The sequence below is a fragment of the Nipponia nippon genome, unplaced genomic scaffold (genome assembly GCF_047370975.1).
Source record: "Nipponia nippon isolate SJK-2023a ecotype South Korea unplaced genomic scaffold, ASM4737097v1 scaffold_4, whole genome shotgun sequence".
Lineage (NCBI taxonomy): Eukaryota > Metazoa > Chordata > Aves > Pelecaniformes > Threskiornithidae > Nipponia > Nipponia nippon.
The window spans coordinates 1,195,356-1,214,429 of NW_028262358.1; the positions used below are offsets into that span (position 1 = coordinate 1,195,356).

Genomic DNA, 19,074 nt, shown 5'->3' on the forward strand with positions numbered 1-19,074 from the left:
TAGGAAATCACCCCGAGCAGGAGAGCTGCTCCCGAGCTGCCGGAGTGGTTCTTCCCAGGGCACCAACAAGCCGCCCCGTGCCGGGGCACCCTCAGCCGCCTCCAAGGAGGCTGCGGTGACACCAGCCACCACAAAATCTTCCCCGGCAGCCAAAGCAGCCCCCATTCATCCCTGGTGCTCCCCACCCAAAGCTTTTCCACGGAAGGACTAGTACCAGCAGTACAATGTGGGCCAAAGTCCTGCTCACTGCGAAGGAGTTTCCTCCTTTACAGTAAAAGAGCATTTAAAAGTTTCCTGTTCCTCCTGGGAGGTGGAGAGGGTCGATATAATCTGCAGACAGTTTCATTGTTTTATTACACATTTTCCGGCCGCCGGCTGCAACAGGAACCCCTGGAGCACGGTGCCCCTCCTGGGCCTCCGCGCCCAGCCCGGCAGCCGCTGACGCTGGGAACCTCTGTGTCATGGCAGCGGACCGAAAAGTCATTTTCCCCCCAGTGAAACACCCCGCAGAGATGGGGGGGGGGAGCGGCGTGCGGAGACGGGGTGCTCCGGTACCGTGGTCCCAGCAGCTCCGGGTACCAGCACTTTCTCTGCTTCCCCACGTCCACGATATTTAAACCGGGGTGTCATGGCCAAAACCTCTTTGCCAGCTGCACAATTAACTATGGTCATGTATTTAAGCACCAAGAAGAAAAATGCACCTGCTTTCCCATGCACATCGAGCCTGTTCTCAGTAATATAATATATGCATTGATCTATATTCCCACCCGCCTGCTCAGAACCGCTCCTCGCAAAAATGCGCTCGTTCAGCCAGCTCGCTGTTGGCTCGCAGCTCCACCCTGGCTTCCCAAATCCTCCGTGACCCGCAGGCGCTCACCCAACACGGAGACTTGGGAGCATGAGACGCGGACAACGGAGGAAAAGGTCCTTTGCTCCATCACGTGGTGGCCGGGAGCGGGAGGGAGCGATGGAGCATAGGGTTAGGGCTGCGCCATCGGAGGGTCCCCAGCCCCACAGACAGCTAGAAGGGGTCCTCCCTGCCCCACACCTGGGCTGTCACTGAGCTTAGCCGCTGCCGGTGATTTCTTGGCACAAAGACGTCCTTGATCCCTCTCATTTAAAAAAAAAAAATAGAATCAAACACAACAGTTGCTTAAAAAAAAAAAAAAAAAAAAAGATGCGGTCTCTGCCCCTTTTTATTCATTGCACCACGAAATTCAGCATAGACTTTGATTTTTGGTGCATAACCGCTTTGGGGGCCAGGCTCGGCCGCTCCTCGCCCCGCCGCCTCCCCATCCCCAGGTTTTGGAGGCCCGGCGCTGCGGGATGCTCCTCTCCCGCCGGCGAAGCGGGGGTCCCTGCCCGCATCCCCCCGCCTGGCAGCGGCTGGGAAGGGCCGGGGATGCGCGGAAGGGATGCGGGAGCTTGCGCGGGGGGCGGGCTGCCGGCAGTCGCCAGGGCAACCTGCCTCCATCTCTGCCTCGCCCGGGCGGGGGGACCCCGCCGGCCCCCGGGGGGACCCTCCGCTGCCAGGGGGATGCGAAGGCGGGGTGCGGCGGGGAGCCCCCGTCCCTCCCGCCCCGCCGCTGCAGCATCCCGCCCGCCGCAGTGCCCGCAGCGCCGGGGCCCCGCAGGACGCCGCGTCCCCTCGCCGGGGCCACAGCCAGCAGGATACCCCACACCTGAGCGAGACGGGCGAAGGGTACGTCTGCGGCTTTATTTTCAGTCGGAAAGCGGAGAGTGTAAATCAGGAACTTGGATTATTGTTGATTTATTTATCTGTTTTGAATAGGAAAGCTGATTTTCGTGGCATAGCTGATGGGGGTGAGCTAGAATAGCCCGTATTCCCATCCGGCAAGCGTGGTCTGTCTTTCACTTTAAAAGGTCCGGATCCTTCTGGTCATCTGATTCAGGTCAAGCAGGACTTTGCCTTGCCCACAGCCCGCGGATCCCAGCGGAGCAGCTCCCAGCGCCTGCTGCTGCCCCCCCGGAGGGAGGCAGGCGGCTCTTTCAATCCCTGGAGGATTGAGAGGTAAAATACCCCCAGCTCGGTTTCTCCTTCTGTTTGCTCTCCCCACAGGGGTTAATGAAACCACTGAGATTTGCAGAGGTTCGTTAAGGCGGATGGCGGCGGGGCATTGATTCCCAGATCATGCCACCGGTAGCCGAGGTGTCCCCACGCCTGGTTAACGCACACCCCACGCCCGCAGCCCCCAAACGGGATGCTCCCACCTGGAGAGGGATGCTGCTGCCCTGAGGAGTGACGTGAAGGTGCCCGGGCAGGGAGGGGGGGTGGATGGAGGGAGCAGGGGGGGCCACGGCCGGAGCTGCCCAAAGCGCATGGCCGTGGCCTGAGGGGGAAGGCAGGGGAGCGTGCTTTACGTCTGCCGCCCGCCGCAGCTCTCATCCCCTTCTCTCTCTGCCTGTGCCCTGCCTGCAGGCTGGCACCCATCCCCAGCGGTGTCCCGCCCATGGACCACCACCTCCCAGCATGAGCGCCGATGCCGAGCAGCTCCCGGCGGGGGCCCAGGCGGCCGGTGTGCCCCTCTGGACTGTATCCAGCTGGGCCGCCTCCGAGGTGCCCCCCAACACCAGCGCGGCCGCGGGGGAGGCCGGCCGGCAGCAGGGGCAGGCGGAGTGGGGCGGCAGGGCGGGCGAGATCGCGGGCATGGTGGTGATCCAGTGCATCTACGCCCTGGTGTGCCTGCTGGGGCTGCTGGGCAACTCCCTGGTTATCTTCGTCATCCTGCGCTATGCCAAGATGAAGACGGCCACCAACATCTACCTGCTCAACCTGGCCATCGCCGATGAACTCTTCATGCTCAGCATCCCCTTCGTGGCCACATCGGCCGCTCTGCACCACTGGCCCTTTGGCCGGGCCCTGTGCCGCACCGTGCTGGGCGTCGACGGGCTCAACATGTTCACCAGCGTCTTCTGCTTGACCGTCCTCAGCCTGGACCGCTACATCGCGGTGGTGCACCCGCTGCGGGCAGCCACCTACCGCCGTCCTCGGGTGGCCAAGATGGTCAACGGGGGCGTGTGGCTCCTCTCCTTGCTGGTGGCCTCACCCATCCCCATCTTCGCCGGTACGGCAACCACCCGCGATGGCCAAGCGGTGGCCTGCAATCTCCTGTGGCCGAGCCCGGCCTGGTCGGCCGCTTTCGTGGTCTATACCACCTTGTTGGGCTTCCTGCTGCCGGTGCTGGCCATGGGGCTGTGCTACCTGCTGATCGTGGGCAAGATGCGGGCGGTGGCGCAGCGGGTGGGCTGGCAGCAGCGCCGGCGCTCCGAGGGCAAGCTGACGCGCCTGGTGCTGATGGTGGTGGCCATGTTCGTGGTCTGCTGGATGCCCTTCTACGTGGTGCAGCTGGTCAACCTCCTGCTGCCCGGCCGCCTGGATGCCACCGTCAACAACGCCTCCCTCATCCTCAGCTACTCCAACAGCTGCGCCAACCCCATCCTCTACGGCTTCCTCTCCGAAAATTTCCGGCACTCCTTCCACGGCGTGCTGCGCCGCTGCCTCGACGCCAGCCTCTGCTGCTGCCACGCCAGGGAGGGGGCCGCCGAGGAGGAGGAGGAGGAGGAAGAGCCCCTCGACTACTGCGCCGCTCCCCGGGGGGACGACAAGGGCAAGGGCTGCATGTGCCCGCCCCTGCCCTGCCAGCAGCAGCCCCTGCACCCCGAGCCCTGCTGCAAGCCCGGACCCCTCCTCGCAAAGACCACCGCCTTCTAGGGTGCCCCCCGGCCTCGCCGGCCCCCGGACGGGCGTCTCCACCAGGCACGGGCAAAGGGGACCCCGGCCGGAGGGGGGACACACTGCTGGGCCCTGCGCCGCCGCTGCCGGTCCTCGCTTGTGCTCTGTGCAGTTGAACAAAATAAAAAGCCATAAGACTGGCCCGTGATACGGTTAATTACGTCGGCTGAGTAATTATTGCCGTTACCTTCGGCACCGAGGAGCCTCCGCTGGGATCAGCGATGATGAGGGTTTCAAAAAGCATTAGCGAACAGTGACTGCAGCCTCAGGGCGGGTGCCCCTCCAGAATAATAAACCACAAACTTCCCATTCCTTCTCAAAACACGCTCTGACAGACGGAGAAAAGCCCCGAAGCCCATCAGCCGCCACGTCTGTCGCAGGGCGAGGGGGCAGGACCGGACTGGACTTCGGCACCAGCTCTGCGGGGCAGCGAGAGCATGGGATCCGCGCGACCCCTCTGGGCTCCTCTTCTGTACAAAAATAGGGAGTTTCTCAACGACTGAGATCAGAGCTTGAGACTAGGCAAACTGAGCCTCGGCAGGTGCCCGGGAGTCCCAAACCTCCCTTCAGCTAAGGGGGAAAGGAGAAAACTCAGGTCCCACCAACCAACCTCCCCCGCGCCCCCCCAGATCCCCAGGCAAAGGGATTTCAGCGCGCACAGAACCAAAACTGTATTTTCCACAAGAAAAGCCAGGAGAACCGAATCCCGCTCCCTTTGCCGCAGGTAAACATCACCTCTAGCGGCACTTGAAACACATACCCATAGAAACTTGAGCTGAAGAACAGCACTGGGGCTAAACCGGCTCGGCTGCACGGGGGTAGCGTTAAATTAGCCATTTCCAGCTTATTTGATTTTAACTTCGTCCTTTTAACGTTATTCTTGCTCTCCATTATTTATGGCTCATTCCTATTTTAATCGGACTGGTGAAATAACCAGCAGGGCAATGTTTCCAGCCTGACGCTCCGCTAAGAGCCCGCAGCTCCTTCTTTTTTTTTTTGGCTCCAGCGGGGTTTGTGACTTCTGGAGCTCTGGCTGCGAGACCGGCCAGCGCGCGGTGAGGAAAACCACTCGTTTTAGGGAAGGGGAGAAAGAATATTTCATTAGCAGCTGTCTATAAACCAGACTGTAAAAGCTTTATTGGTCTACACACAAAATCACCATGTGATTGTGCATTGCGTAGGGTATATTTCCAATAAATAAATAAGTATTTACAAATGTGCCGGGTGTATAAAACAGTGGGTTGAACCATTTACATGAGGAAAGCTACGGTTCATACAAGGCATATCTTTTTTTATTTTCCTTGGAGGCTGCAACGTAGCTCTGCCCTATCGGGAGGGGGAAACGCGGCGTGATAGCAAGCTGGCTTAGCACGGAAGGGGGGACGCAGCCCCCCGGGGCCCCGCAGCCCCTCTGCGGCCCCCAGCTCTGCCCCCGGGCTTGCAAAACTTCCTGCGGGAAAGCCAAGCGCTGCTGCAGGCTGATTTTTCACGGGTATAAAGCTGTCAGCGCCCGCTTCGCCGCTCACCCGCCGCCCCACGGCTGCCGGAGCCGGACCCCCCCAGCCCCGGCCGGCAGCGCGCTGGCTTTGCAGAGCTGCCCCTTGTCTCCCCGCCGAACGATGGAGCTGGAAAACCGCATAAAATAGCTTCCCAGATTTCCCCCGGTCCGTGGCTGGGAAGCAAGCAGCGGGCCGGATCCTGCCCCCCAGGAAAGTTTTGTCGTGAGCTTCGATGTGGATTAGACACAGCCCTCGGCCGTGATCTGAACAAGACTAAAGGAAAAACCAGAAAAAAAACCCTGTGGACAGGAGGGTTTGGTTAAGCGGGTTTGTAAAAAAAAAAAAACAAACCAAAAAAACACCAACTGAACAGTTTAACCCAACAACAGCAGAAAATTAGGGAAGAAATCGTGTGGGGAACACGAGGCTCCCCAGCGCTGCAAATGACCTTTCTTACCACAGAAAAAATTACCCTGGCAGTCTCGGTGTCCCCATTTAACCTCTGCGCTCCTGAAAAAAAGCCCCGAAACAGTAAGAGGGAACAGAAATCAAGCATTTTAGCCCTCACACGGTGATGCTCAGCAGGGTCCCTGCTGTCGCTAGCAATTTAAGGTGGAAAGTGCTCAGCTGCCAGAGGTGAGAGGCAAAAGACGGGGCAGGGGGTGACAAAAACTGAGATTTCTGCTGATGAGGCAGAGGAGGGCAGAGGAGCGAGGCAAAGCGCTGACCGCAAGATCTTCGCTCCTTCTTCCGTCACCCATCGGTTTAAAAAAGGTGAAACCGAACCCAAACAAGGGCAGGAGCGCCCCAGCTCCTCGCCACCCTGGGAAAGCCATCATCTGCAGCCCAGTGGCACGCTTCCCGGCCAAGGGGAGCGGGAATTGGGGGCCAGGCGACCTTCCACGGTCCGCAACAACTCAGCCGGCCACGGCACACGTGTTCCCGCCCCACAATGATGCGGATTTAAAGTTAGATCCAGACGGAGACATCCCGCCTGTAACACGTGCGCGGGTTTTCCTTGAAGCCCCCCCAGCTGCTGGCTTGGGCAAAGGAAAGCCGAACGCCCGCCGCTGCCTGCGAGGGGAGCAGAACCGGAGCAGCGCTCCGTGCCTTCCACCTTCCCCGCTCTCGGGCACAAGTACTGCAAGAGCCGGCTGGAAAGCGGTGGGCATTTTTGGAAGCAGGGGTGATCACAGCTTTTCCCAAATTTTCTTTATCATTAAAAAATTGCGCGGGGCGGGGCGGGGGGGGAGTAAATGTTACCCAGTTCCGTCCACCTCCCTCTCTCCGTCCTGCCCGGTCTCCCTACAGTTTCTGGCCGGAGGCGGCACAGCCCGAGGCGACCGGCTGAAGTCCCATCTCCTTTTCGTGGGGGCCGCTGCACTTGTAATCCATGGTGGCGGGGGGCCTGCAGTGCTTCTTCGCCAGGTGGTAGCTCAGGGCCAGCAGGGCCAGGGCCACAGAGAGGACGCCCACGGCGATGCCCACCAGCGTGCCGGGGTGGAGGTGCTCCGCCTTCGGTGGGGTCCGGCTGGGGACGGGCGTCTGGGATCCGGGCCCGAAATCCCCCGAGTATGCTCCCTCCCAGTCCTCCTCCGTGATTTCAATGCACTTGTTCTGGTCGTGGAGGCGGTAGCCGGCGCGGCAGTGGCACTCGTAGCCGCCGGGGCGGTTGGTGCAGTTGTGTGGGCAGAAGTTCATGTCGCACTCGTCGATGTCCATGCAGACCTGCCCGCTGGCGGCATCGTCGTCCAGCAAGAAGCCCTCGGGGCACTCGCAGGAGTGGTGGTACGGGTCGCACTTGGCCGGGCACTGGCTGTGGTTGCAGTGCAGCAGGCAGCGGGTGGGCTCCCGCGGGTCGACGGCGTAGCCGGGGTAGCAGCTGCAGCGGTAGCCGCCGGGCACGTCCTCGCATTGCTGCTCGCAGGGCGCCTCGTAGCAGCGGGAGACGGGCCGGCAGTGGCCCTCCACCATCTTGTAGCCGCGGTGGCAGTGGCACTCGAAGCCGCCCTCGGTGTTGACGCAGACCTGTTCGCACAGCTTCGGCAAGACGGCGCAGTCGTCGTTGTCCTCGCAGCTGCTGCCGTCGGCGGCCAGCCGGTAGCCCGAGTCGCACATGCAGAGGAAGCTGGCGCCGGTGACGACGCAGTGATGCTGGCAGGGCGCGCCGGCGCAGGGCGAGCTGCAGCCGCGGCCGTCGAGGCCCAGCACCTTGCCGTCGGGGCAGGAGCAGCGCGGCCGGCCGCCCTCCTCGCCGCAGGCCCCCTCGCAGCCGCCGTTGGCCAGGCGGCAGGACCAGGCTCCCGGGACGGCGCGGCCCCAGCGCAGCCCCCCGCCGTCCCCCTCCTCGGCGCAGCGCAGCTCCAGCCCCGCGGCCGGGACGGCGGCGGTGCTGCCGGGCGGCAGGGCCAGAAAGTCCCCGCCGCGGGCGCCGAAGGGGGTGGTGTAGGTGACGGGCAGCCCCTCGGCGGCAGGCAGGCGCGGGCAGCTGCCCGCGTAGTTGTACTCGCAGAGGAAGCCGTCGGCGGGCTCTCGGCAGGGCCGCTCCTCCCAGCGCAGCTCCCGCGACACGGTCACGCACAGCTCCCCGCACTGCCGCCCCGACGGCGCCCAGTTGGAGTAATCGGTGCGGAGGTCGCCCGTCACCCACTTAAAGCCCCGGAGGCGCCGGCTGGGCTCGGTGCAGCCCCAGCGCAGGCGGAGCCCCAGCCAGAGCCGCCCGCCGCGGCTCTGCAGCAGGAGGGCGATGGCGTCCTCCGCCACGGTGGAGCGGACGGTCATCAGGTGCCCGCCGCCCCCCTCGCAGGCCGCGCTGGCCTCCGCGAAGGGCCGGGCCTCCCAAAAGACGCCGAAGCAGTCGTGCTCCAGGCACTGGGCGCCCGAGGGGGCGGCCGGCCCCGCTCCCCCCCCGAGCCCCAGCCCCAGCCCCAGCCCCAGCCCGGCCAGCAGCAGCGGCAGCAGGAGCCGGAGCCGCCGCATGGCGGGCGGCGGAGGGGCCGGCCGGAGCGGCAAATCTCTGGCGTGCCGCCCTCGCCCGCCCGCCCCATTTATAGGCGCTCCGGCCCTCCCCGCCGCGGGAAGGAAGCGCCTCCGGGGCCGGGCCGCCGCCGTCGTGCGGAGTGATTGCGGCGGGGGCGGCCGGTCAATCCCGGCGGCCCTCCGGGGGCAGCCGCCCCCCCGCCCCCCTCTGCCGGCTCCTCCCGGGGCGGGGACCGGGAGGAGCGGGGCTGGAAAGCGGGCAGGGGGAGCCGGCAGCCGGGAGCCGCCCCGGGCGGCCCGCGGGATGCTCCGGGGTCGGCTCTCCGGCGCCGGCGGCAGCCTGGGGGTGCGGGCTCAGGGGCTGGGCAGAGCCGGGAAAAAGAGGGTTGCTCCTTCTGCAAAAGGCCTGGAGGGGCGGTGAGCTGATGGAGGGCGCCTCAGGGGGGCAGTCAGGCATCCGAACCCCGCCTCGGCCGCCCGGCAGCCGGCGCCACCCCAAAGCCTGCGGAGCCCCAGAAGCCGACGTGCGAGAGCGATGGCAGCGGCCCCGCAGCCCTCCCCTGCCAGGGCCAGGCTGGTGGCCTGGTGGTCCCTTCCAGCCTAAACACCGCTGCTCATCCGCTGCCGCTCCCGGAGCTTCAGCGTCTCGATTTCACGCCAAAGCGGGGCTGCCGCTCGGCTGCGGGACCCCCAGATACCTCAGTACCTTCGAGGCAGCCAGGATCAGGGGCCACAGGGCTGGTGGCCGTCCCTCCCCACCCGCCCCTTGGCCTCTGCCCATCACTTGCTCTTCTCCGGGGGTGAGGCGGGGTCCCCGAGGGATGGTGGCAGGGCGCAGGGACACATTTACTGCTGGCATGCGGCTGGGAGGCTGCAGTGGGCAGGGAAGAAGTGCCCACTGCTCAGGCATCTCTGCCGCTCTGGACCGCAGACCTGGAGTGATGGCAGCTCCCAGGGCTCGTCTGTGCATTACAGATGCGCTAGAGCGAAGGCAGGGGTCAGGCGGCCAGCCCTGCCAGGACAACGTCAGACTGTAAAGAAAAAAACTTGTGGGTTTTTCAAAGAGGAAAGCCATTCCGAGATGTCCCCAGGGATTTACTGACTTTTGCTATCGCAGCGGGGGACTTGGGAGAGCCCTTCCCTGTGCTCGAAGGATGCGGTGTTAACAGCGACGGACCACCGTCTCCGTGTGCCTTACAATTTGAAGCCCAGCAAAGCAGTTCCAGAGGATTTGAGCTACGATGGGACGCCAGGAATAAGTGGGATTTCCCCCGGGGCTTTGCAAATCAGCCCCCAGTTACAAACAGAGCTGGCACGGCCTCACTCTTGAAATGAGAGAAAATGGGCGTGGAGAAGCTGGCAGCGCGCCGTGCCCCGCGTCGGGACGGCATCCTGGCTCCCGCGCTGCGCGAGCTGGGGCCGAACTCCGGGAAGGAGAGGGGCCCCAGCCCCGCGGCTCCTGCCCAGCCGGGGGTCTCGGCCCCGGGGCGCCGGCCCCGCTTCCTCGCCGGCGCCTCTGCTGCTCTTTCCTGAGCAGCCGTACCCCTGCCGTGGTTTTGTCTTTGCGGGATCCACCTCTCCTGTCAGAACATAGCCAAGAGCAAAATAAAAATGAAAACCAAATATCCAAAGCTTCGCCGCTCAAAGGAAAGGGTGTTTGACCCTTTTTTTTTTTTTTTTTTTTCAATTTTGAAATTTTGAGAGCGGTGTTTTTGCCAGAAGACTCAGTCACTGCAATTAGCCCTCGGGATCCCCTGCAGAGAAGCAAATCCATATTTCCTTGCTGCACTCATTGCAAGGAGGTTACTTTATTAAACTCTTACGGTTTGTCTTGTCCTCTTCCAGCCCTGTGTGGTTCGGGTAGCTCACGCGAGGCTGTGGGCTGCGTCGAAAAGGCAAGATGGGGAAAAGAGTAATAGTAATCCTTAATAATAGTAGTAGTGATAATAATAATCGTAACAAACATCACCAAGCAAGCTGTGCTGTTTGGTAGCTGCAAAGCTAGGCTGACGGAGACGGGAGCAGAGGAGCTCGGGCTCTTTATCGGATGCCTCTGCCCCTGCCTGTCTTCGGCCTCTTTCGCACCTTCATCCATGGCCTCTCTGGGAAGGGGAATGTCCAGGCAATGCCATTTTCTGCTCAGACTGCAGGAGGAGCAAGGGAGAGCTCAGACTTTGGCCTGCAGAGCGTTCAAATCTGTCTCCTGCGCGGAAAATGAATGTGGGCTTTAATGTCATCAGGAGGGCTGTACCCCAAGGAGAAAGGCAGGCTGGGGCACGGCGCGGGGCAGCTTCGTTTTCTCCAGTAACGAAGCCCAGGGCAAGGGCTGGGCTCAGGCCAGGGTGCCCTGATCTCAGCCCAAAGCTGAGCCCAAAGCTCAGCTCCTCCCGGGCGACACGTGTCCCGGAGGTCTGATCCGCCGGTCCGCTCACCCCTGGGAAGGAGGCACAAACCAGTGCGTATATGGGCGAGCTTGCAATGGCCTTCTGGCCACTGCCAGTCCCTCCCTGGATGAAATAGTTCACCCGAGAAGAGCTCAGTTGCTCTTCATCGCCACAAAACCTGTAAATAGGGTAATTCCCCAAAGTTTCCTGGGGGCTTGGTACCGCCGATCTTTCTTTGCTTTAGTAAAACCTGTTGTTTCCCCAGTTTTCATTTCATTTCTTTCACTTCTGGTGGTCTTTTTCTCTTTTTTGTTTTTTCTTTTTTTCTTTTCCTGTTTTTCTTTTTCTGTTTCTTTATCTTTTTCTGTTTTCAGAAGCAAAACAGCAAAATAAGGGGGGAAGGTCAGGGCAAACAACGGAAAAAGGAAGAATACAGAATGTAATCAGTGGAAAATAAAAAAATACCAATAGATTTCTGTTCTCTCTTTTTTTAAGAAATTATAACAACAGATAAAAATTTCCTTTTTAAGGCTGCATGATGAGAAATATTTTGAAAATTTCCAGGAAAAAAATAGAGCACTCCCAAAACAATGATTTCTCAGATCATCACGCTGATGTCCTTGCCCCGCCGACAACAGCCTGCAGGGTTGATCTTGCCAGTAGAAGGGCAAGATAATCAGGGCGGGAGAAACAAGATTCATCATGTTTTAATAACTCTTTTTTTATTCCGATGATCTTTTCCCTCTTGCCTCCAAGCGTGACAGGCGTTGGCTGACTCACAGGGCCAGAAATGCCCTTCCTGCTGACATACCGCTTTGCCTTTATAAAAGTCGATTAATCACGCCCCTCCGCGATGCAAAGCTATTGCAAGACATCGCCGGCTGCCCGCCGCGATAGCAGGAGGGAGACCTTGTGCTTTGCTCGGGTCTGACTCATCCGAAATGTCACCGTCACCCTCCGGCCGGAGGCATGTTTGAATAGCTCTTGCGACCTGCGGTTAGGGGGCTATGTGTCACGGATTTTCTGTGCTTGTTAGTGGAATTTTGGGAATGAGGTTCCTCATGTCAGAATGATGACAGTTATACACAAGTTAATATAATGTAACAATATACTGCAATATAATATAATAAAGCCATATTAAATTATGTCAGGATTAAAAAAAAAAAATTAAAAGCAGACCATTAAGTAGCATATACGTGCTTTCCCATTTACGCCCGCATGCGATCCCACTTGGGATCATTAAAGCTGCCCAGGGGTCCCTTCTCCCCGATTCGGGCGATCCGCCTGGGGTCTCGTGGTGTCGGCCGGCCGCTGCCGAGCCCTGTTCCCGCAGGTCCGGGGCGGGAATCCCTTGCAGAAAAGATGAATTTCCCTGCGCTGGATCAGACGCAAGGAGAGAAATAGCTCAAGGTTAGGAAGTGCCAGACAAATAAAGGCGTCGAAAAATAAGACTCGCTGCCGGGGCCGGCACCCGGGCAAAGTGCCCACGGCTGCGCTCAGGGGCTGAATTGGCCGCACAGCAATTAGGAGCGCTCCTCCGGGCGGCTTTGCCTGCAGGGGGGTTGTTTGCAATGGCTTTGGAGAAGGCAGGGCTGGGGAGGTCATGCCAAGTGGTGAGTGAGCCTTTTTTTTTTCCTTGTTAGAACTGGGAAAATAGGTTTTTCTCTATGCCCTTGCATCTCTGTGGTCTGTTAGAGCTGCTGTTTTCAGTCCGGGTGCAGACAATGCAATTTGTGAGTAGTGCTAGGGCTGAGCTAGGTCCTGCAAGCAGGCCTGGTGCTTTTTTTCCCTCTGGCTCATAGGTTTATGTTAATTCTTAGACTACACCTAGGGAAAGCAGCCAGTGCCGTTTCCCACAGGGATTAAAGCCTCCCGAGGCTGGGTGTTCGTGTTATCTGGCATGGGAAGCGCGTGCCTTCTCCTCCTACCATCCCCTTCACCTGCCTTGACACCGTCCTGGCCCCCTGCCCCAGGCCAGCATAGCCAAATGAATCGGTATCGTCCGTAAGCGATGCCTTACGTACGGCTCGATTCACAGGGGATGGAGAGCGCAGACAAACCTCGTCAGGACCCCAGCACGGGAAATATTGGAAGTTTTGCTTATTTCGGGGCATTAGACTCTTATCCTTCTCCGTGAGCTTTCTGTTGAGCCTTGCAACGTCTCCAACACCCACACCGGCCCAGCAGCTCGGGGCACGTGCTGGGTTTTCCTTTAGGAAAGCCGCTGGATCGTCCCTCTGCCGCGGGCTGGCTCTTTCCCTCTGTCACGTTGTCACCGGCGCTGCTCAGATCCGCTTGGCCAGATGCGAACCGCGCTTAGCAGCCTTGAAAGGGCTCGGGAGAGCCAAATGCCAAGAGATATTTAAAAGATAAAAATAATAAAAAGAAGAAATGAGCAGACATTTAAAGCATTTGTTTTTGCAGTGGCTGACTCTTTGTGGGATTTGAAGGAAGGAGCGTGGTATTTTGTAGATAATATTTTAACATTAGTCAGTACCTTTTCTCCAAATTCTTCTGCTGGAGGCTGTTTCCTAGCAGAACCTTTCCCAGAAATGGGGAAAAATTATATCCCGGGGGGTGGCTGAATTGCTACGTTGCGCTCCTTCGCTTCGGTTTATCGGGTTCGGCGCGAGGCTCGTGCAGGGGCAACGCCACCCGACGTGCCCCAGCCTCAGCAGGGCAAAATCAACAGGGTGACGGGTAATGGCATGGCCTCTCGCCACGCTCCGGCTGGGAGCGATGTTCCTGCTAAAATAAAGCCATCGTCCCACCCTTGGCAGCTCCTTGCGCTCGGCAGGGACCCCCCTGCTCCCTGCACGGGCTGTGCCGGCAGGTTTGGCGTGGCCGGGGCCTTCTCCTTGTGGGCGCTTCCCGGGGCAGGGGGAACAACTCTGGGAATGCTCTTTGTAGTTTGATGCGTGGAGGCACGGAACCTCTATCATGAGATGTAGTGTCCTCTTTTATTTGGGGGTTTTCTTGTTTTTAAACACTATTTAAGGCAAATGCCAATGGCTGATGAGGCACCACATGAATGCCATTGCAGACATGGGCGATACGAGTGGGCTTTTGTGTTGTTTTTCCCCGTCTTTGTGACCTTTTCCCGTTTAAGGATGGCCTTTCTTTGGTGGCGCACGTTGTGGCGGCAGCTCCAGCCACCGGCAATCCTGTGGTTTGAATTCATCGAGTGATTTCGGTGCCTGGTTGCTGACCAGAGCCAGAAAAGCAGATCCCTGCCCTCGTACAGAGCTACGCTGAAATCGGCAGGATTGCTGGTGGGCTCAGGACCTTGCTGGTGGGCTCAGGACCCAACCGAGATCATCCCAGTGCTCCCACCCCGTGGCCTTGGTCCACGTGGAGCGAATGGCCCTCGCTCAGGACAGCGGTGCCTATGAAAGGCTGAGACCCCGCTGACTTCGCTACACGCGGGACGAGCGCTGACAGAGGAGTTGTTAGCACCGTCCACCACTGTAAGAAATGCAAGGATTGCGTGTACCAAATCAATAGGTTTCGATATCGTATATATTTATTGAAAACCACTAAAGACCCATTATGTTGAGATTTTATTGGTGTTTCATCAGAAAAGCAACGTACGGTGTTATTCAACGTGTGGGGTAACCCCAGTCTTTTAGCCGAAGGCAACTGCAAGGCTGTGGTGCTGTGCCGTCACCGTGCGGGTGACGAAATTCAGTCCTGACGTGCCATTTCGGCGAAGGATGAGGCGTGTCTTAATTCGGGACCGCAAAAATACAACACTTAGTTCGTTACAACCAGTTGATACGTACAAAGCATTTCAGGCGCGTCGGCTAGCCCGGCCTGCCGCGGTGGCAGCAGGACAGCTATAGGTCTTGCTTATAATGGCACCGGATTGAAACGGAAGGAACGGGGAGCGGAGGTAGCTGCCCCGGGCACCGCAGTAAAACCCGCCTGGGCCGGGGTGAACATCCCGTCTCTTCTGACTGTACACTGGGTACCGAACTGGCTGGTCCCGCTCCTATTCTTTTTAGCCCACGGGATTCACTGGGCCCCGGGTAATTCCCTAACGAGGACATGGATCTAAACGTTCCCGCAGGATTTTGTTGCAGGAAGAAAGGGAGACATGAGATTATTCAGGTGTAATCGCACCAGGGTGGAGGATGCTACATCAGGAGATATTCCACCAGAGAGAACCCAGACTAAACCTAGGCACAAACTGGTGGCTTCCCTAGGCTGGACCCGCTACCATACTCCATTGGTAATACAGTACACATACCGGAATAGGTGAAAGTTGTAACAGAAATCAGGATTATAGGTTTTACTGAGGAATTTGTGGAATAAATAACACCTCTCAGATTTGTACCAGCTCTGAGCTCACACTTATGCTTCCTTTTCCCTTTTTCATAGGGGAGTAAGCGTTATATACAACAATTAATTGATATCTTAACTGGAAAAGCAGGCAGAAACACTCCCGAGACTGTTAGCGGCTGGAAAATGCTTCAGCTTTTGATAAAGCAAACCAAGTAGTCCCTGCAAAGCGAGGCACATCGCTGCGACTGCCTTTTCCCCGTAGGGGCCCTGAGTCGGCATAGCCCGACAGCACAGGCGTAATTTTATGTATGTAGGTTGTCCCACTGATTTCGGTAGGATTATTCGTTTGCTTAATTTATTCATGTATTCGAAATGCTCTGCTGGCTTGTTGTCATTGCACAGACAGGGTATAAATTTTCTGCGGGACTTCCAAGAATGCCGCTGCTGCATTCCCTGCTTCTCCCAGCCGCTGTCCGGAGAAAAGGAAGCATGGACATTAAAACCATTTCTGTCAGCTACATTTTCCCGTGTTGTTGGGTTTGGTTTGTTTTTTTTAATTTTACAATGGAGAAATGAAGACGAACAAAACGGCAGGAAAGGGTTATCCTCTGCACATGGAAGAACAGGATGCAGGTCGCTGCCTACAGCAAACTCCTTTGTGTTCAGTTCCCATTTCTGTAGCAATTAAGCCTCAAGTAGACAATAAAACCAGCAGAAACTTCAGGAAACTTGTGTACCCTTCAAATCACACGCCTGTCCTTTTCGAGCAGCTTTTTGCCTTGTAGAGCACGGGTAAATAGTGAAGTTAGCACTGCTGGATGGGAAGCAGGGATGGCCCCTGGGCCCCTCTGCTTTGGGGGGATTCAGGCTGAAACAGCTCGAAGAGGCGTCGTTGTCGGGAGCGGCGGAGTGTGAACAGCTCTCTGAAGTTAGGTACCTGGGAACAGCTTCGCCCTGAGAAAGCATTTGCTTTGAAGCAGGGTTAAAAGTTTGATAGATAACAATTAGCAAATATACAACATCCAGTGTATTCTTTATAGGGGGAGGAATTGCAAATGCGCTCAGCCTGGACCCCAAGCAGTCGGGAAAGGGTCCTACCCAAAAAGTATGATCCAACAGGGGAAGTCCGGTCTCATCCGGCTGCACGTGAAGGAGAACATTGTTTTCTGTATTTTGCAAGTGGTTTTAAACTGAATGCACTGGAAACAGGTGGGTGGTTCTTCTAAACAGTTTTTCATACCTTTTTCACCATATATTCCCTGCAGAGAAGCTCTCTGCTGCTGTAGTTTTAAAAAGGTTTATTCGGTTCCCTCGGATGTGGCATCTTTTTTTTTTAAAAAAAAAAAAAAAGAAAAACACTAACACCCCCCCCCTGCTCGTGGCTGCAGAGACCAGTTCTTGCCCTGCTGAGACACATAAGCATTTCAAACCCATTGCAAAGAGGACAAGGCGAGCCAAGGGTTGGACGCGGGCGGTCTGCGGCCAGGCAGGCCGGGGGGGCTAGTGTCGCTTTGGGGATGGCAAAGGCCCGGGGGGGCTGCGGGGACGGGGCGGGCAAGCTGCTGCTTTTGCATGTCGGCGTGTCGAATACAGGTAGGGGAGACCAAATGAAAAACGAAAGGAGCCATTTTCTTTAGGAAGACAAATCGATGCTTATCGTTTGCTATTTTTAAGCGCAGTGAGGTTCTGCGGAGTTGAGGCGCAGCCCTGGCAGGCAAACTGGACCCCATTCCCTCTCGCCGCACCGTCCCCGTTAACCCTTCCCTCGGAGGAGCGGTGGCTGGTTTATAAACCGCAGGGCTCCTTTGGGCTGCCTTCCCCCCCAGCGCCGAGACCTGCCTTTTGGGGGGGAGATCAGCTCCCGCTTTGCAAAGCACCCCAGGACAGGCTCTCAGACATGCAAAACTGTGTTGAACAGATAGCATCACCCCCCTCCCTTTTATTTTTTTCTTTTTAATTTGCAAAAACGCTCTCTGCCGCTGCAGCTCTGCGTCCCCCCGCTGCCCCGGGCGCCGTTACCTGCGCTCGCCGCCCGCCCCGTGGCTCTCCGGCTGCTCGGGCACCCAGCAATAGTTGTCTGCCGCGCTTTTGGCCGGCCGCTTCTCCCGTTTGGCCGCCCTTTTCTTGCAGGCCAGCAGGGCCAGGGCGAAGGCCAGCAGCAGCAGGATGGCTACCAGGCTGCCCAGGATGTAGTAGAGGAGCAGCCTGGGGCCGTCGGTGCTGTGCTCGGGGCCAGGTGCCGACCCTGCTGCCGTGGGGGCCGGTGGCGTTGCCCCGACGGGGATGCCCAGGGTCTGGGGGATGCCCGTGGTCCATGGGGCACCCGTGGTCCGGAGGACGCCTGTGGTCCGCAGAGCATCTGTGGTCTGTGGGATGCCCGTGGTCCGTGGGGTGCTGCCGGGGGCCCCCGCGGGCTCCTCTCCAGCGGTGGGTGCAGCACGGCAGCCATGTCCATCCTCCTCTGGGAGGAAGCCGGGCAGGCAGAGGCACTCGAAGCTGCCGGGCAGGTTGCGGCAGAGCCCGGGGCAGGGGTCCCGCAGGCACTCGTCCACATCCAGGCAGGCATCGCCACCGCCGGGCCGGCGCTGGTAGCCGGGCCGGCAGGCGCAGTGGAAGGAGCCGGGGACGTTGAGGCAGAGCTGGGGGCAGATGCCGGGCTGGGCGCACTCGTCCTCGTCGCGGCAGTGGCGGCCGTCCGGCCCCGTCGGCCGGTAGCCAGGCTGGCAGAGGCAGACGAAGCTGCCGGCCGTGTTGTGGCACTCGTGCTGACAGGGCCCGGCCAGGCACTCGTCCACGTCCAGGCAGCGGCGGCCGTCGGGCGCCAGGGCGTAGCCAGCCTCGCAGCTGCACTCGAAGCCGCCGGGGCGGGTCCGGCAGGTCCCCTGGCAGGGGTTGGGGTGGCAGGCGTCCTCGGGCAGGCAGGAGGCCATGTCGGGCGCCAGGACGTAGCCGGGGTGGCAGGCGCAGCGCGGGGGCTCCCCGGGCTCCTCCAGGCAGCGGTGCTGGCAGCCCCCGTTGCGGTGGGCGCAGGCGGCAGGGCAGAGGGGCCCGGGGGGGTGCCAGGCGAAGCCGCCCCCCTCCAGCGGCCCCTTGCAGAGGGCGAAGGCCGGACCCTCGCCCCCCTCGCAGTCGGCCTCTGCCAGCGTGCCGAAAGGGGCGGCCGCCAGCCGGGGGCTGCTCACCCCGAAGGGGGTGGTGTAGCTGACCCGGCCGGGCCCGGCCAGCGGCAGGGGCCCGCACATCCCCTGGAAGCTGAACTTGCAGAGGAAGGCTGGCAGCAGGGTTCGGCAGGGACGGTCAGCCCAGCCGGCAGTACCGGCGGGCCCGGCCGGCCGCAGGCTGACGCAGCGGGAGCTGAGGCAGGTGAAGATGGGCTCGGACAGCCAGGCTGAGTAGTTGCCGGGCTCCCCGCCGGCCGCCCAGGCGAAGCCCCGCAGCGGTTCCTGTGGCTGGACGCACCGGCCCCGCGACAGCGACAGCCCGATCCAGGCCGGGCCCGGCCAGCCGGCCGCCGCCAGCAGCTCCCGCAGCCGCTCGGCCTCGGCGGGGCTGCGTGCCGGAGCCAGGTTGCCGCCGTTGTGCCGGCACCGCTCCTGGGCGCCGCTCCAGCCCAGCTCGGCCTGGTGCAGGGTGTAGCAGGCAGTGCCGGCGCAGACCACCTCGACGTCCTCCCCGCTGGACTCCCGCACCGCCACCAGCAGCAGCAGCACCGGCAGCCGGGCGACGGCCATCCCGCCGGCTGGACGGACAGATGAAGGGATGGAGGAACTCGTCAGCCGCCGGCACACATCCCCTGGTCCCGCTGAGCTCACCCTACACACATCCTGTGCTCCCGGGTCTCCTATTTATCACCGGAGGCTACGGCTTCCTGTAGCGTGGTCTGGCCGGCCGCTTGTTGTTGGCGGCCCTGGCGCTGGCCTCGCTGTCTTCCCCTTCCCCCCGGCGCAGCGGGCTCCTCGCTCCCATCCCGAAGTTTTCCTGCAGAGGGGCTCGCCGTGCTTCGGCTGGTGCTGCTTTTCTGCAGGAGAAACTAGCTGTGTTCCTGCTTTTTTTTTTGTTGTTTTCGAGGGCTTGATCTACTCAGTCACCCAGCAGATGATTTTTCTAATCCCTAATAGGGCCTGCTTGTCTTCAAGCATGTATTGCTAAAAGGGGAAGAAAAAAAAACAAAAAT

At 59.7% G+C, this 19,074-nt stretch overlaps 3 protein-coding genes across 7 annotated transcripts; 1 reads left to right on the plus strand and 2 right to left on the minus strand.

Annotated features, from left to right (window-relative positions):
* The first annotated feature begins 1,464 nt into the window (after positions 1 to 1,464).
* On the plus strand, positions 1,465 to 5,619 carry SSTR4 (somatostatin receptor 4). 5 transcript variants are annotated; one of them, XM_087776610.1, is made up of 4 exons: positions 1,465 to 1,702; positions 1,793 to 1,884; positions 2,081 to 2,271; positions 2,441 to 5,619. In XM_087776610.1, the coding sequence occupies exon 4, from the start codon at positions 2,492 to 2,494 to the stop codon at positions 3,731 to 3,733; it is 1,242 nt and encodes a 413-aa protein (XP_087632736.1). In that variant the 5' UTR covers positions 1,465 to 1,702; positions 1,793 to 1,884; positions 2,081 to 2,271; positions 2,441 to 2,491; the 3' UTR covers positions 3,734 to 5,619. The 5 variants fall into 5 exon arrangements, with proteins under 5 accessions (XP_087632736.1, XP_087632730.1, XP_087632731.1 ...); XM_087776604.1 differs by having other exon boundaries at positions 1,793 to 2,271; XM_087776605.1 differs by lacking the exon at positions 2,081 to 2,271 and having other exon boundaries at positions 1,793 to 2,032.
* A 796-nt stretch (positions 5,620 to 6,415) lies between these two features.
* THBD (thrombomodulin) lies at positions 6,416 to 8,284 on the minus strand. The gene has a single exon (XM_087776603.1). It carries the CDS (start codon positions 8,230 to 8,232, stop codon positions 6,559 to 6,561), a length of 1,674 nt encoding a protein of 557 aa, XP_087632729.1. The 5' UTR covers positions 8,233 to 8,284; the 3' UTR covers positions 6,416 to 6,558.
* A 7,768-nt stretch (positions 8,285 to 16,052) lies between these two features.
* CD93 (CD93 molecule) lies at positions 16,053 to 19,074 on the minus strand. The gene has a single exon (XM_087777143.1). The coding sequence runs from the start codon at positions 18,629 to 18,631 to the stop codon at positions 16,916 to 16,918; it is 1,716 nt and encodes a 571-aa protein (XP_087633269.1). The 5' UTR covers positions 18,632 to 19,074; the 3' UTR covers positions 16,053 to 16,915.